A 15,321-nucleotide genomic window follows, 5' to 3' on the forward strand; every position below is an offset into this window, starting at 1 on the left:
GGCAACTGTTTGCGTGATAAGGTGACACAACCGAGCATAGTCGCTTCCGACTCCTATTCAGACTCGGTTTACCAGCGAAAAGTTGCTAGGAAATGAAATATAACGAACTCGGATGGGAAACAGATTGACAGTATCAACAGGTAACGTTAACGTTAACTGTTAACGTAAAATGTGCAGAAGTGAAAACGTACGGTAACAGATAACCTAGCAAACATATTTCGCAATAATTAATTTAATAACTAATTGAATAAAACATCCTTAAGTGTATAATTTAATCGTAAGTCACAAACAACAATATTTTAGCGTATAAAACTCTACTAATTTATTTTTTAAACTCTATTATTTTTATTTAACGTGATGACGTAACTAGGTTAAATACGTCAGGATGGCCGAGCGGTCTAAGGCGCTGCGTTCAGGTCGCAGTCTCCTCTGGAGGCGTGGGTTCGAATCCCACTTCTGACAATAACCTTTTCGTATTTTTATCGTCTGTTTTTCATTCTTCTTCAACACGAAGGGAACTTCTTGTTGTTGAAAGCGACTGTTTTACGTTTATTTCATAAAAGAGGTGACCGATGGACCGTTTAACAAATACTGTGCTCGTTAATTTACTGTTATGCATGCATAATGTTCATGAATGATATAACGTAAAAAAATTAAAGGGTACATAACATACACAGTCTCAACTAATCTCATGTTAATCTTAAGTACCTATAGAGTAGTACTGCATCCTTCATATATCCAAAAAGTCTTTAGTTTTATCCTATTTGTAAAATAAAAATACAGCTTTCCGAATCTTTCTGGAAAAAGCCGAGCTCCGGGACGCGTGCCGTGAGCGGAGCTATAATACTGATGTTTCGTGTTGTTTCCATTAACATATTCACTTATGTGCTGATTTCCAACAAAATACAGAAATCTGATTCAATTGTACTTACATGAATGGGGTCTTTTATCACAGGGATGGCTCCATGTTTTAATAGCAAACGATGTGCAAATCCAGCGTAAACTTGGGCCTTGTTTATAAAACATTCATCACTCAAATCACCAGAACACACAAACGCACTTGCTACACCAGAGACAATTTTGTATTGAAGAAGAATCTAGCTCAATGACCTTTAACCCAGGCAGAGCTCAGTTAGAGAGGAAGAGGACAATCCAAGAGCAAAGCCCAGAAATGAAAGAGAGAAAGCAGACAGGTTAGATTCTACATTTATCCATTCTTCCATTTGACCATGTGACTTAAACCAAATCTGAGATATTCAAACCGACCAATCAGCAGACAACAGGTGCCCCCACTGTACAAGAGGGGTGACAATTAGTAGGTCTCAGCCAGCATCTCATAGCATTCTTGCTTTTTCTTTTTTCTTTTTTCTTCTTCTTACATTCTGAACTTCCTTGAATTTTAATTGAACTCATACTTAAGTGGTATTATTAAAAAATTTAATCCTTACCATTGAAAATTCTGTTGCAACTCTTGCTTCCACAGGTGCAGTAGGCTAGGGCCGGGGCAGGGGCAGGGGCAGGGGCAGGGGCAGGGGATAAGGCTGGGGGTCAGGCTGACTCTGCTCCATGGCCTTTTTTGCTGTTTCAGCAGCATGAGGTTCTTCCACCACCCTTTGTGCTGGTCCAGTAGAGGCAGTGGGCTGCTTAAGACAAAAACAAAACCACCTTAAATACATAACAATTCAGAAAGAAACCTTTTCAGTAAATATACTAATAATACTAATAAAAAATACTTGCCACATTAATGTTATCTTTGGAGTTTGAAAACCACAGATGCATTTCAGCACACCTCCAAGCAAGGTTGTTTGGCCACAAGACAGCATCGGAAGTTTCTCTATCTGTAAGCATTATAACAAATATAATGCACAATACAAAGTGAGTCCCTTAAGAGAGCATAACATACTTAATTAAATTCATATATTTATTCATTCATTGACTAATTTCTAGGACACAAGTCACGTTTATCTTATATATCATGTTACAACTGATATCTCTGTTTAGAGGAGAAAGATACAAGAGAGGAACATTTCTCAAAATACCTGCAACATTACATAAATGTCTATAAACAATTATGAAACACTCTGGTTTACACTGTTGTAAGCCATAACATAACACAACCATCACATTACATCGTTCAAATGAATGGGACCAGGTAAATGTTTGTACTGAAGCCTGATGTGTTATGCAAATACATTAAACAAAGATACTAATAATGTTCGATTATGCAAGTCAACAAACACTTAGGTGTTTTTTTATATCATGCAAAGGTAATAAACACTCACCCTTTGATAAATCTCGTACCACTTTTTATGTCGAACTACGCGACAATGGCCCTGGTCATAGGTTACGAACTTCAGTAATTAACCTTTTTTACCTCTGACACGCCCCCTGAGGATTAGGTCATTCTTTCATAATTCGAATAATATCGGCACGGTTCGGCAACTTGATTGACACCTGACTAGAAGAGCTGACCCCTCCACCTGGCGGTGATACGCGGAAACGTGCCGTCGACATCCCCCTGTTCTCTGATTGGTCTAATGTCACGAATGTCAAGAGAATGTTATGAATTGCGCTTTTTGATTGGCTGGAAATGTTAAGGCGCTTTGACGCGATTGGTCCAAATGTCATAGCGCTTCGATGCGATTGGCTGCGCAGTTCGACATTGCTCAACATTTCTGAAATATTGTCGGATTATCCTTGCGCTCAGGTCGCAGTCTCCTCTGGAGGCGTGGGTTCGAATCCCACTTCTGAAAACAACCTTTTCGTTATTTTATCTTCTGTTTTTCATTCTTCTTCAACACGAAGGGAACGTGTTGTTGAAAGCGACTGTTTTACGTCTATTTCATAAAAGAGGTGACCGATGGAACGTTTTGGTACGGTGTGACATGCTAAACTTCCATCAAAAACTATGTTAACAAGTACTGTGCGCGTTATTTTACTGTTATGCATGCATACTAGTTCATGAATGATATAACGTAAAAAAAAATTTTTTAAGAAAAGTCAGTTTACTCCTTTTAATCGCTAGATGGCGGCGTAATTCATCCCGACTGCTTTTCACATCAGTTAACTAGCGCGGAGTCACGAAGAAATGAAACATGGCGGCCTCGGACGGGAGACAGTTTGACGGTGTCAAACATGCTAAAGGTAAAATATACAGACTGAAACTTTTTTTTAACGTGTGCTGTTACCGAAATAAACACGTAAGCAAGCAGTCGTTTATAGTCGATAACGGAGAGCTCGTGTTGCCGCTGATCTTCACTCTGCCATGGCACATCTGACTTGACATATGCATAGTGGAAATTACATCATGCTGCTTTTGTCATTTGGAACGTATTGTAATCAAACTAACTTACATAGACACGGTTGCGATGTTCATTGTTGTTTGCATATGTAACTTGATGTGTTTGCGAGACGAACTGAATCTCTGCTGTGTTTTTTAGTTTGGTAAAGATCGACTGAGGCAACATGATGAAATAACACTGCAAAGTCAGTGTCCAGAGGATTTATGTCATCATAGACATTATATTTTCAAACTTATTGTGACTATTCAGTAAATTAGTATCTTCTGTCATTAGTGTTAATAAAGAGTAGTTTTAACTTTGGGTGCGTTTTAAATATATGCTTACCTGTGTCACAGATGAAGATGTAAAGTTGCAAGAAATTGGACTGGCAAAGGTAGGTCAAGTCTTTATTTTATGTTGATATAATTTCACAATAGTTAGCGTTTAATTAATCCTACTTCAATTTACAAAATGTGTTTTTTGATTGTTATTTGTAAAAGTATCACAAACACAATGGCTGTGTCTCAAAACCTAGAGAGCTGCTTCCCTGGACAGCATTTTGGGCATCACAGCCACATTCTCAGCAGACATGGAAGGTCTAGTTGCCCAAAATGCAGGATAGGTTTAAAGTGGCAGTCTGTTTATTTACTGTGACACTGGACTATTTAAAATCATGCAAACTGTAATGCCCCTTTTTTATCTATAGAATGAAGGTAAGGAATTGACCAAAGAAGAAAAGCAGCGTCTTAGGAAAGAGAAGAAGCAGCATAAAAAGAATAAAAAAGATGACAAGGGTCCTCCAGAGAAGGAAAAGGAGAAAGAGAAAGCATCAGTACCAGCTCAGTCGAAACCTGCCACACAGAGCCCAGCACATAAAGGTACTTCAGCCTGCTTTGCTGCTGTTTCAAAATCATTTGTCTGCATTTAATCTAATAATCTGCATCTAATAATTTTCCTGTTTGCTGGGCTAAATGCGTGTATTGGACATGTGTACATATGGTTGTATTTTTACAGCTGACTGCTTACAAAGTGCTTAATGAAATGTGAAATAAAAGACACTAACAGAGCAGAGTTCATTTAAATCTAATCAAACCTGCCAAGTGTAAACACAACCCAAAGGCTAATGTCTGTTTTTTTTTTTTTAGGGCTTTTTAATTGTTTGCCCTTTTTATCTCATTAGGGGCTCCTGCACCTGTAAATCCATCAGAATCTGCTGCGGCTGCAGAGAAGCCTGCCAAGAGCAAAGCAGAACTGCGAGCAGAGCGTCGGGCACGGCAAGACTCAGAACGAGGATCAAAACAGGGCAAGAAAGAAGGGGGGCAGCAATCTGCCTCCAGCAAGCCTAAAGCTACCCCTAATGAGCTTCAGCCAGGTAATTCACTGCATCTAAACGGTTATTCCAGGGTGGAAAGTTTGGGCATATACACAGTGGCCAAAATATAATCAACCATTCCAGTATTTTTATTTATCATTTTGCATCCATTTAAATTTTTCCCCCATTTCAAATATATATAATAAAAAATAGGCATGCATTGATGAGCTCAAATGTTAGTAAATCTCGTAGTGTGATTCATTTGAATACTCTCCTCTCATAAATGTATTGTCTGAAAGGGAAACTTCTACAAAAGCATATTAAATAAGGCCAGGTGCAAAAATAACTGTCGGTGCCTTTTCAGTGCAAATTTTTCACTGCGCTTCTTTAATAAAACTTGACCGTGCTACTTTAACACCAAAAGACGGTTTGCGCTGGAGCAAGATAATTGTGAAACTGGCCAATAGTGTTCAAATTGAGATCTATAATATATTCTATAGGGCTGCACCAGAATATCTGATTATTCTAATATTTGTTTGGTGGGTTGGGTTTTTTTTTTTTTTTTTTGACTGTTCTCATTCATGCTTGAATATGAATCGCCCATGAATGAATGTCATAATTCAGTTCATCTGGAAGAGAAGACAAAAATGCCAAGACCTCAGCGGTGTGGGAGCAGATTGGGAGATTGAGTGAGGACAAGACAAAGGCAGTGTGCCAGATATGCGATTTGAAACTGTCCTACCACAACAGCACATCATGTTTGAAAAATCCCGAGTTCTTTTAGTACGCCTATAGTATATTGTTGGTGTAAAAAAAACAAGCTGCTTTTATCCGCCATGTTAAGCAGTAATTTTACACATGATAAAAATGTGCTACATACTTGCAAATAAAGCAGTCATAAAAAAACGTACAGTAGCCCAGGCTAAAAATTTGTCCATATTAAATGTATTGCTCTTAACAAACCTGTGTGTTTTGTATCACTAGTGCAGTGTCCATTCTTGGAGCATATAAGCCGTGCCCGTGTGAGGCGTTGTTCTGTAGTTTATTAAAAGTTGATTAATTCGGAATGTGTTGTGTGTCCATATTGCACCAAAATGCCACACTGCACTCCCTTGGGTCCGCAGCAACACACCCCCGCCATGCGTGAAGTCGATTGGATGAACAGTTCTAATCTTGACATAATATAAATGCAAACTGAATGAAAGACACACAGAGATTCCTGCCTTTATTAGAGAGAAGAATATGTTCAGTCCCTTCCTCTGAAGCTTCGAATACTCCGTGTTGATTACTACAAGCTTAGACACGTCCCCCTCACATTTCAAAATATCAGATTTTGTTTTGCATTGCCTGCCTATCTCTGCCGATTTCAGAGTCTCCAAATTAATCCATTCTGCAACTTTTAAATGCATAATTAAATTTTTAAAAACGAAATTATAGGCTTAAGTGCAGGTTCCGAAAGTTGGTCGTTTTGTCGCTATGGTTACACACACACACACACGCACCGTTGGCGGTGTGCTCAAAGTCTGTCAGTTGTGCAGTTACCCAAAATCTCCTGAAGGAAGTTAAAAACCCATCATGTCACTGGATGAAATAAAAATCGACTAGCAAAGATACAGGAGGCCACCTTATAAACGAGTGTGTGGTGGATATTGTCATTTCGCCGTAAGGTTTTGATGGCGTCATTTGTTTATAAGGAGAGTAACACTCCAGTCCAAAAGGTGGCGCTAATGCACCTAAAACGGTTTATTTTATGTATGCTTCGGCAGCCGGTGTTTATTTCTTGTATGTAAATGTAACCAACCGTAACATAGTAGGAAAGTAAAACGTGGAAGTAAAAATGCTGAAATAAATACTGATCAGTGATCAAGTTATCAAGTACGCTGCTGTTTGCAGATTTACCGGATTTGCGTCTTCACAGACATCACACTCCCGAGACGAATGCACAAAGCTTGAACTACCGAGGGTGCACATCCAAAATCAGCATACTTTCTACGTCACCAGTCTATTTGCCTAATCTTCCCGGTACTTTACACCGCAGTGGAAACGCAGAAAGCAACAGGTCTGGGGGGAAAAATGTTCCTGGTACAAATGTTCCGGGTAATTTCGGTGGAAACGCGGCATTAGAGTCCAGTGCGACTTATATATGTTTTTTTCCTCGTCATGACATATTTTTGGACTGATGCGACTTATACTTAGGTGCGATTTATAGTCCGAAAAATACAGTAATTAGCTAATGTGAATTCTGCCTCAGCCTCTCCATCACCTGGCTCTCTATTGCCAGGCTCTTCCTCAACCTCTTTATCACAAGGCTCTGTCTCAGCCCGATCATCTTCTAAATGGTGGTTTCATTTATTTGTTCTTTATTAAATAAAGTATGTTTTTATACAGTTCATAGTATGTAGTCATTTGGTTGTAGTTATATTACATTGCTTCTCTCTGTTTTTATAATCTACCCAGTCTGTCACTTCATATACTCTACTACATATATATATATATATAACATTATACATAGAAATCCGGGGAATTTCCTCCGAAACCCCCTGGCATTTACTGTCCCCCCAGGTTCAAAATCGCTCCTACGCCCCTGGTAAAAATACATGCCTAATTCGAGAAGGGGGTCTCAAAAATATTACTTTACTAACTTGTTAATTTTAAGTTAAATTGATGTAATTGATCTTTTTTGTCTTTTGTTTTGTGAAAAGCAAGACAAAACAATAAAAAGCACATTTTGGCTATTTAATTTATGCAATGGTGAAAAAAATTGCAAAATACATGGGGAAAAAACATACAAAACAATAAAGTATTTAGTGTTTCATTTTGTTAATATTCATTTCGTTGCATCCCTAGAAAAAATATTTTAAAGTACACAGCCATTCTGAAGTTTGGGATCGATACGATTAAATGTTTTTGAAAGAAGTTTCTTAAATGATCACCCTTTTGATTGATTTGAAAAAGAGTTAATATTAATATTGTAGAATATTATTGTAAACTAAAAACAGTTTTCTCTTCAAATATATATTAAAATGTTTATTGCTGTGGTATCAAAGTTGAATTTTCAGCAGCCATTACTCCAGTGTCACATTAAAAACAAATGTGTGTGTATATATATTTAAAAATACATTTATTTATTTATTTTTTTAAATACACACACATATTTGCCAACACACATATTAACAGATTTTTTATGAATTGGATAAGCAAAATTACCCAGTCTTATTTTCATTTCCTTTCTCTTTTTTGTCTGTTAGTAGTGAAAAGGTTACCAGAGCACGTACAAGTGGACGACCCTGCTGCACTGAAGAAGTTGGCCAAAAAGCTTGAGAGGCAGCAGGTGAGACAAATCCACAGTCATGGTTTGCCTGTTGTCTGATTATTGCCGACTGACAGACGATGGATTCATCCAGGTGTTTTCTGAGATCCATTTTGCAGTGTTTTTTAACCTAGGTCCTTCCCATGTCTTACAGAAGTCAGGGCAGGGATGCGGTTTAAATAAAACTGGAGTCGAGGTCTGGCTCCACACTTTTGTGTGCAGTGTATTGTTGAATTCTTTCTGTGTAATGTGTTTTTATTCTTGGTGAAAGTTGTCTGCTGGAGGTGATTTCACTGTGATTATTATCATTACATTGTGTTCATGTGATGAGCTAGTTGTCCTATGTGGGTGAACTTTTTTTTTAATGTTATTAGGTGTAGCTTTCTAAGTCTCCTGTGGAGCCCTAATTCATTTGTGCACATTTGTGTCATGTATGTCTTCATGCTCAGTGTTCTGTTGCAGCCTCAGCTCTTGACCTGAGGAGGGAGGATGTGACCTCCAGAGCGTTTGACCTTGAGCAAACAAAATACTCACATCCAGTGTTGTTGTTCTTTCTGCTGTCTTAGGTTCCTTTGAGGTCAGATTATGGATACAAGGTCAGCCTGTTCTCACATCTACACCAATACAGCCGGAAAAACCCTCCCACCCTGCAAATCAGGTATAGTAAACAATGTTTCTTCTACATTAGTCATAATTTAGTCTTGACGGGGTTATATAAGTGGAAATCTGTTAAGATTTTTTTAAATGTCTCTTATGCCCATCCGGGCTGCATTTATTTGAACATAAAATAACTGCTTTTGAATATATTTTAAAATGTAATTCCTGTGATATCAAAGCTGATCACATCTCCACAGTCTTCAGAGTCACATAATCCTTCATAAATCATTATGATATGCTGATTTAGTGAACAAACACTTCTTATTATCATCATCTATATTGAAAACCGTTGTGCTGATTTTTACTGAAAAAAAAGTTCAAGATTCTTTGATGAAGAGAACATTTTAAGAATTGCATTTATTTGAAATAGCAAATTTTTTTAGTAATATAAAAGTGACTTGATCACTTTAATGCATCAGTTTCTTGAAAACAATCTTACAGTCCCCACACTTTTGAACAGTCGTGTAACTTGAAACATACTGTAACTTAAAGAACTCAAACTTCCTCCTTGGGAGCAAAAAGCCTTTTATTTTTAAAATGATTGAATTTAAGATATTCAAATTTTAGGCCATGTAATTCTAGGTCTCAGATAAATGATCATGAAACTTTACTAATATAATTAGACCTCAATGGAAAAAATAAATACACATTTTTACAGTTAAGTGTGTTTATTTTTCGGGAGAAGCATATTAGTAGTTAAGCTTAAATAACCTAGTTGACTCAGTTGGTTGACTTATTATTTTTATGGTTTATTTTGTAGCATCCCTGCCACAGTTATTCACCCATCCATTGTTCGGTTGGGCCTGCAGTACTCTCTGGGCATTATAGCAGGATCCAATGCTCGATCTGTGGCCCTACTACATGCCTTCAAACAGGTACCACATAATTAAACCTATAAAATAGCTCAACAGTTCTTAATTTATAGTATTTCAATATAAATAGTATTTCAATAATTTTTTTTATAGGTTATTCAAGACTATAGCACACCTCCAAATGAGGAGTTGTCAAGAGACCTTGTGAACAAGCTGTCGCCTTATATCAGGTTCACCTTCTTCCTTGTGATAATTGATATAGCATGAGCTCAGATGTAGATCTTACATGGAAACAGCTGGTTAACAAACTCTGCAAATTCTCATTACGCCTGCAGTTTTCTCAGCCAGTGTCGACCCCTTTCGGCCAGCATGGGCAATGCCATCAAATACATCAAGAAGGAAGTCTCAAATATACCAAGTCAATGCAAAGAAGAAGAGGTCAAAATATTTAGAGTCATTAGTTTAGAGACTACTATTCCTGTGAATTTCTAAAAGCAATGTTTTCTCAACAGGCCAAAGGGAAACTGCAGGCATGTATTGATAGTTACATAAATGAGAAGATCATTTTGGCCTCCGAAGCCATTTCTAAGTATGCTATTGAGAAGATAAGTAATGGAGATGTCATTCTCGTTTATGGCTGGTAAGATTTTTCAGTTAATTGATGTAATTCTGTAATAGTTTGGATTTATTCAGAAGTGCCTTTCTTATCTTTTTCCAGCTCTTCACTTGTCAACCACATTCTGTGCAAAGCTTTTGAAAAGCAGAGGAAGTTCAGAGTCGTAGTTGTGGACAGTCGGCCCAGGCTGGAGGGCAGAGAGGCGCTGAGGCGTCTGGTGAAGAAAGGCATCCGATGTACTTACGTGCTCATATCTGCCTTGTCCTACATTCTGCCTGAAGTGAGTCATTCTTTCAGTTAAAGCTTTTTGCAAGCACTTTTTATTTTTAGCTCATTGCGATGAAAAGCTATTATTATTTATTTTTATTTTTTCAAAGTGCATGCACCTTCAAAGGATTGATTATGTGTGTGACATTAGCAGTAGCTCAAAAATACAGCTTAATTATGGTTTGGGACTTTTGTTCTTAACAATACACAGTAGCAACTGAAATAATGCTAATAGAACAAAGATAACTGCTTGGTTTGATCAGTCTCGACCAAATTTAACCACTTTCTTTTAAGAACACCAAGGCCTGGTTTCACAGACGAGGCTTAGGTTAAGTCAGGATTGGGCCATATTTCAATTAGGAAATTTAAGTATATTTTATAGACGTGCTTTAGAAAATAACATTACTGGTGTGCATCTTGAGACAAAACAATGGCACTGATATATTTTAAGATATGTCAGTGCAAGTTTCTTTTAGTTAAAACAGCCCAGACATGTATTTTAGTCCGGGTCTACGCTTAAGCCTTGTCTGTGAAACCAGGAGGTAAGAGTTTAGAACAGCATGTGCACTTTATACAAGTATACATTACGGACATTCTTAGATAACAATTACAGTGTTATTTCAAATGATTATATGGCACTGCAAGGTTCTGTATGTTTAGATTGTTTGTGTTCAAAAGGTTGTGGTCACTAAGATTTTTTTGTTATATATTTTTTTAAAAGCCTCGTATTGAGTAAAACGGCAATAATGTGAAGTAATATTCAAAAGTTTAAAATGTCTGTTTTCTATTTCCAAATTATTTTTCCAAAAGTTCAAAATATAATTTATTCCTATGATGGCAAAGCTGAAATTTGAGAAGTCATTACTCCCAATTTTCAGTGTCACATGATCCTTCATTTTTGTGTTTCAGAATAGTTCAAAAGAACAGTATTTTTAAAACAGAAATCTGATAAATGTCTTTACTGTCACATTTGATCAATATAATGCATCAATGCTGAATAAAAGTATTAATTTCCTTCCAGCAAAAAAAAAAAACCATTTGACTGTGATTGCACTAAAGTTAACTGGCCTTTATTTTGCCATTAAAAACATGATCTGAATGCTGAATCAGAACCTGGACTCTGCACTCTTATTTCCAGGTATCCAAGGTATTTCTTGGTGCCCATGCACTCCTTGCTAATGGATATGTGATGTCACGTGTGGGAACTTCCCAAATTGCCCTGGTAGCAAAAGCCTACAATGTACCAGTGCTGGTCTGCTGCGAGACCTACAAGTTCTGTGAAAGAGTGCAGACTGACTCTTTTGTATCCAACGAATTAGGTAACTGTGATGTCTGGCTTAATTTCTAAGTATCACGCATAGGTATTCACAAATACACACACAAATATTTTTTTATTGTATACAGATGACCCAGATGACCTGATTGTGACCAGAAATGGAAAGTCCCACCTAGAGAACTGGCAGACTATTAAATCACTGGGGCTTCTGAACCTGGTGTATGACGTGACGCCACCAGACTTTGTGGACCTTGTGATCACTGACTTGGGCATGATCCCCTGCACCTCTGTGCCTGTGGTACTGCGAGTCAAGAACGTAGATCAGTGAAGAGCAGACGAACACGGTTCTGCTTCCCTCTAGCATCTGCACATGAGAACCTGTGCACACGGGTCTTCTGGCACCCAATAAACTTACTATGACATGGAACAAGCTTTTCAGATTAAGCCACCATTTATGTCCTCAATAGTGGGATCCATTTAATTTCAAATTGTATAACTGGTCCAATTCCAGTTTCTAAAAAAGTCCCCAAATTAGATTTTCTTTGGAAAATTCTCAAATTAGTACTTAGAATTGTTGTTCACAAGATCAAGAATGTCAGATAGCTTTGTTCTTGTGTATGTAAAGCCTGTGTGCTGTATCTTGGTGGTCAGTGCATAGACATAAACATAAGAAACATCTATCATCCTTTTTTGGATAGTTTCTGTTGCCAAAGTCCTTTCATAGATGTGAAAAAGGGAAAAAAGGAACATGATGCAAATGTGTGTAAGATCATGGAAAAACAACGTGTTGCATAAGAGGTTTTGTTTGTATTATCTTATAATAAATTTGTATTGTATTGTAAACCTTGGAAATGCTACTGAAGAAAACATGGTTTAGATAAAACAAACCAAAAAACTACTGTTGGCTGATTCTTTGTGATATTGTGACATCTTTATTTCAGGTACCAGGCTGTTAAGGTACATACTGAATTCCCTATAACCATACTACATTATTGACAAAAACCCGAACAATGTCATTTACGTATGTCAGTGTTCTACTAATAGTGTGTCCGTCTATATATCTCAAGATGGAACCGATTCCCTTTTACACTCTTATGCTGCCAAAAAGAGAAAAGCATAGTTAAAGAGGTTGAAGGATCATCAGTTAGGATATTACATGTGACATCTGTAAACAGCAGGATGTGGCAGTAACAATCTCCATTTTTCACAAATAACAACAGTCCTACAACATCCATTTCCCCATCTGTAAAATTAAATCTTTTTCTAAGTCAAAACACTACTTTTTAAGTAAACACTTAAGTAAACATCTTTAAAAATTAAGATAATTATTTATCTTAAAGCAACACAAAATATTTATCCTTAATAATCATTCTTAGATCAGTGCTTCACTTTGACATGTTTAGTGTCTAAACATCAGTCAGAAATGTGGCTGCCCTCCAAACACAATCAGCGAGGTCAGTCTACGGTCAGTTTTCCCTTTACAGACCAGCCTCGTCAAGGCTGTGAAAATGTAACGGTATTCATGAAATGTTTAAGGACTTTGAGGATTAAAGGAAAGGAAAGTTAATAAAAAAAAAAAACCCTGCTTTTGGCAAGCATAAAAACAAGAAACTCAAATGTTCTGCAGATGGGTCACACTGTCCAGTGTATGACACTCTTTGGTGTCTCCTGCACCATTTTCAGTAAGCTTGATGCATTTTGTGGCTCCACTGTCAGTCCAAGTGTCAGTTTTCTTTAAAACTCAAGTGTTCTTGACCTTTCGTCTTTGTGTGAACCAGAGTAAAGATGAAACCACAACTGTAGATCCGGTTAGCATCCCAAGTACCTTAACTATAGGAAACTTGCCCTGCAATTGTTAAAGAATAATGAACATGTGCGATAAAGGAGTAATGGCCAACCTGTTAGGGATGAATTGACGGAGGTCTCACCTGTCTCATGCACTTGTATCCATGGAAATTATGCAGACAGTTACACTCAAAGAACCCTGGTCCAAATGGGCTGCAGAATGAGTTTTCAGGGCAATCCCAGGCTGAAAAGACAAACCATAATCAAGAAATGTATTGAAATACATTCATTTTGAAGACTGAGATTTTGGTTTTATTAATTACTTACACATCTGTGCAGTCTGATTGCAAATATTTATCTGTCCTTCGCAGATTTTGGCATTGTTTTACAACCTTCTCCCATGATGAATTGCCTCCGGGACACTCCAGTTTTGAGGATAGTAAACTAAGTAAAGATTTGTCAAGTTAACTTAATGTGTTTCTAAGTTTAAATCAGCTGTTTTTAGTCTTTTAGATCTTTTAAATGCCATGGACCCATGGATGGACATCATCATCACAATACCAAATTTATACAGTAAAATAAAACATAAATATGCATAAAATATAATTTGAAAATAAATTTGTTTTTATTATAGTTACAGTATTACATTATTTCCACTGTGCACATACATGTTCAGTTTATTATTTATTATTCTATTATTGTAAGTATTTATACTTTTTATTTATTTTAAATTATTTAATTCATTTTGATTCTATACATCTATTACACTGTTTTTCTCTAAACTTTTTCATGGACCCCCTGATCTCCAGAGCTGGTACTTACATTATAAATGCTGTGGATTAATTATACAGGTGCTCTACATGACTAATAGAGCAGTTTGCCAAGTCCAACCTAAAAAAGTACAGTACAGTTAGATTTTTACATAGAAAATAAATGTCATAATTAAAAAATCTTTGGAATACTAGAAAGTTTTCCTACCCTATAATGGTGTCTTCATTGCTGGTATTATTTCTAAAACAGCAGCGTCCCTTAATATGGCCTTTTGTTAGGCAGAAATCCCAGACAGGACTGTCTTGTCGTACAGTCCCTTTACACATTTGACACAACTAATGAAAACAAAGGTGAAATGCAAGCTTTAAAAAACATTATAAAACAACATTCAATGTTTAACTTGACGACAGTGATGAGAAATGGCAACAATGTAACTTATAATAACTACTGTAGCATGTAAGTATTATTTAATTACAGTCATTCAGCGAATCGTCTCATCGGCTGTCAACATATACATTGAATAAAACAATAAAAACAGTACATAAATATATAGTAGATGATGTAACGCTAGCTGTCATTTTCGCCAAAACAAAGTCATGTGACTCGATGATCATGTGACGTTCAAGCGCCGAGACCCCACGTGACATCAAGGAGGTTTAAATATTTAGCATTTCTCACTGTGAAATTTCGATGGAGATGAAACACAGATTGCTTTCACACAATTCGAGTTATTGAACTGATAGATCATTGTCGCCATTTATATTCAGTCTGGAAATGTAAAGTAAGGCACATTCCACGAATACGGATGACTTTTATTTTTTTTTTATTTTTTACATTATAAGCACACATCCCCTGTTGTTTTAATAATTTACGTAATGTTTAATAAACATATAAAAAATTAAATAATTAATCAAACATAAAATGAACCTCGCAATACAACAAGTAGTTTGGCAATAAAATATTTATATATGTCCCCTTAAATGTGGATTTTGAATTACCCTAGTTCAGAAATGACACTCAAAAATAAAATAAATATATAAAGTAAAAAACTAAATTAAATTAAATATTTAAATTAAATTAATAATAATAATAATCTCATTCAATGTGCCAATTTTAGACAAATTAGTTTTGAGTGCATTTCAAGATAAACCATTCAGCTTTTACCAAAGTTACTGTAATAAATAAATAAATATCTTTCAGATATTAGCCTTTTAAGTTTATCCATAACTATAAT

The 15,321-nt window shown here is 36.5% G+C and overlaps 2 protein-coding genes, 1 long non-coding RNA gene and 1 other non-coding gene across 4 annotated transcripts; 2 read left to right on the plus strand and 2 right to left on the minus strand.

The window, feature by feature from the left end:
• Nucleotides 1-379: 379 nt before the first annotated feature.
• trnal-cag (transfer RNA leucine (anticodon CAG)) lies at nt 380-462 on the plus strand. Its single transcript has one exon. It is a non-coding gene; the product is annotated as a tRNA-Leu (tRNA).
• A 2,566-nt stretch (nt 463-3,028) lies between these two features.
• eif2b4 (eukaryotic translation initiation factor 2B, subunit 4 delta) lies at nt 3,029-12,429 on the plus strand. The gene is made up of 13 exons (XM_059513007.1): nt 3,029-3,144; nt 3,638-3,675; nt 3,988-4,159; nt 4,462-4,653; nt 7,842-7,924; nt 8,470-8,561; nt 9,321-9,435; nt 9,526-9,602; nt 9,708-9,810; nt 9,885-10,012; nt 10,091-10,268; nt 11,394-11,574; nt 11,660-12,429. Exons 1-13 carry the CDS (start codon nt 3,096-3,098, stop codon nt 11,857-11,859), a joined length of 1,608 nt encoding a protein of 535 aa, XP_059368990.1. The 5' UTR covers nt 3,029-3,095; the 3' UTR covers nt 11,860-12,429.
• Nucleotides 12,430-12,440: 11 nt separating this feature from the next.
• On the minus strand, nt 12,441-13,053 carry LOC132106919 (uncharacterized). Its single transcript, XR_009424208.1, has 2 exons — nt 12,761-13,053; nt 12,441-12,726 (listed from the first exon to the last, which is right to left on the minus strand). It is a non-coding gene; the product is annotated as an uncharacterized LOC132106919 (long non-coding RNA).
• Nucleotides 13,054-13,062: 9 nt separating this feature from the next.
• atraid (all-trans retinoic acid-induced differentiation factor) lies at nt 13,063-14,700 on the minus strand. The gene is given in 7 exon segments (XM_059513631.1): nt 13,063-13,377; nt 13,460-13,560; nt 13,644-13,699; nt 13,701-13,760; nt 14,166-14,207; nt 14,295-14,449; nt 14,597-14,700. Coding segments are annotated over 6 exon segments (483 nt in total). The 5' UTR covers nt 14,414-14,449; nt 14,597-14,700; the 3' UTR covers nt 13,063-13,272.
• Nucleotides 14,701-15,321: the final 621 nt, after the last annotated feature.

Source organism: Carassius carassius, chromosome 27 (genome assembly GCF_963082965.1).
Source record: "Carassius carassius chromosome 27, fCarCar2.1, whole genome shotgun sequence".
Lineage (NCBI taxonomy): Eukaryota > Metazoa > Chordata > Actinopteri > Cypriniformes > Cyprinidae > Carassius > Carassius carassius.

Excerpts from the sequence above, each read along its gene's own strand:
- eif2b4 (XM_059513007.1), top strand. The coding sequence starts at position 3,096 with ATGGCGGCCTCGGACGGGAGACAGTTTGACGGTGTCAAACATGCTAAA. Across the intron at positions 3,676-3,987 it reads AAGAAATTGGACTGGCAAAG|AATGAAGGTAAGGAATTGAC; the intron begins GTAGGTCAAGTC and ends TTTTATCTATAG. Across the intron at positions 4,160-4,461 it reads ACAGAGCCCAGCACATAAAG|GGGCTCCTGCACCTGTAAAT; the intron begins GTACTTCAGCCT and ends TTATCTCATTAG.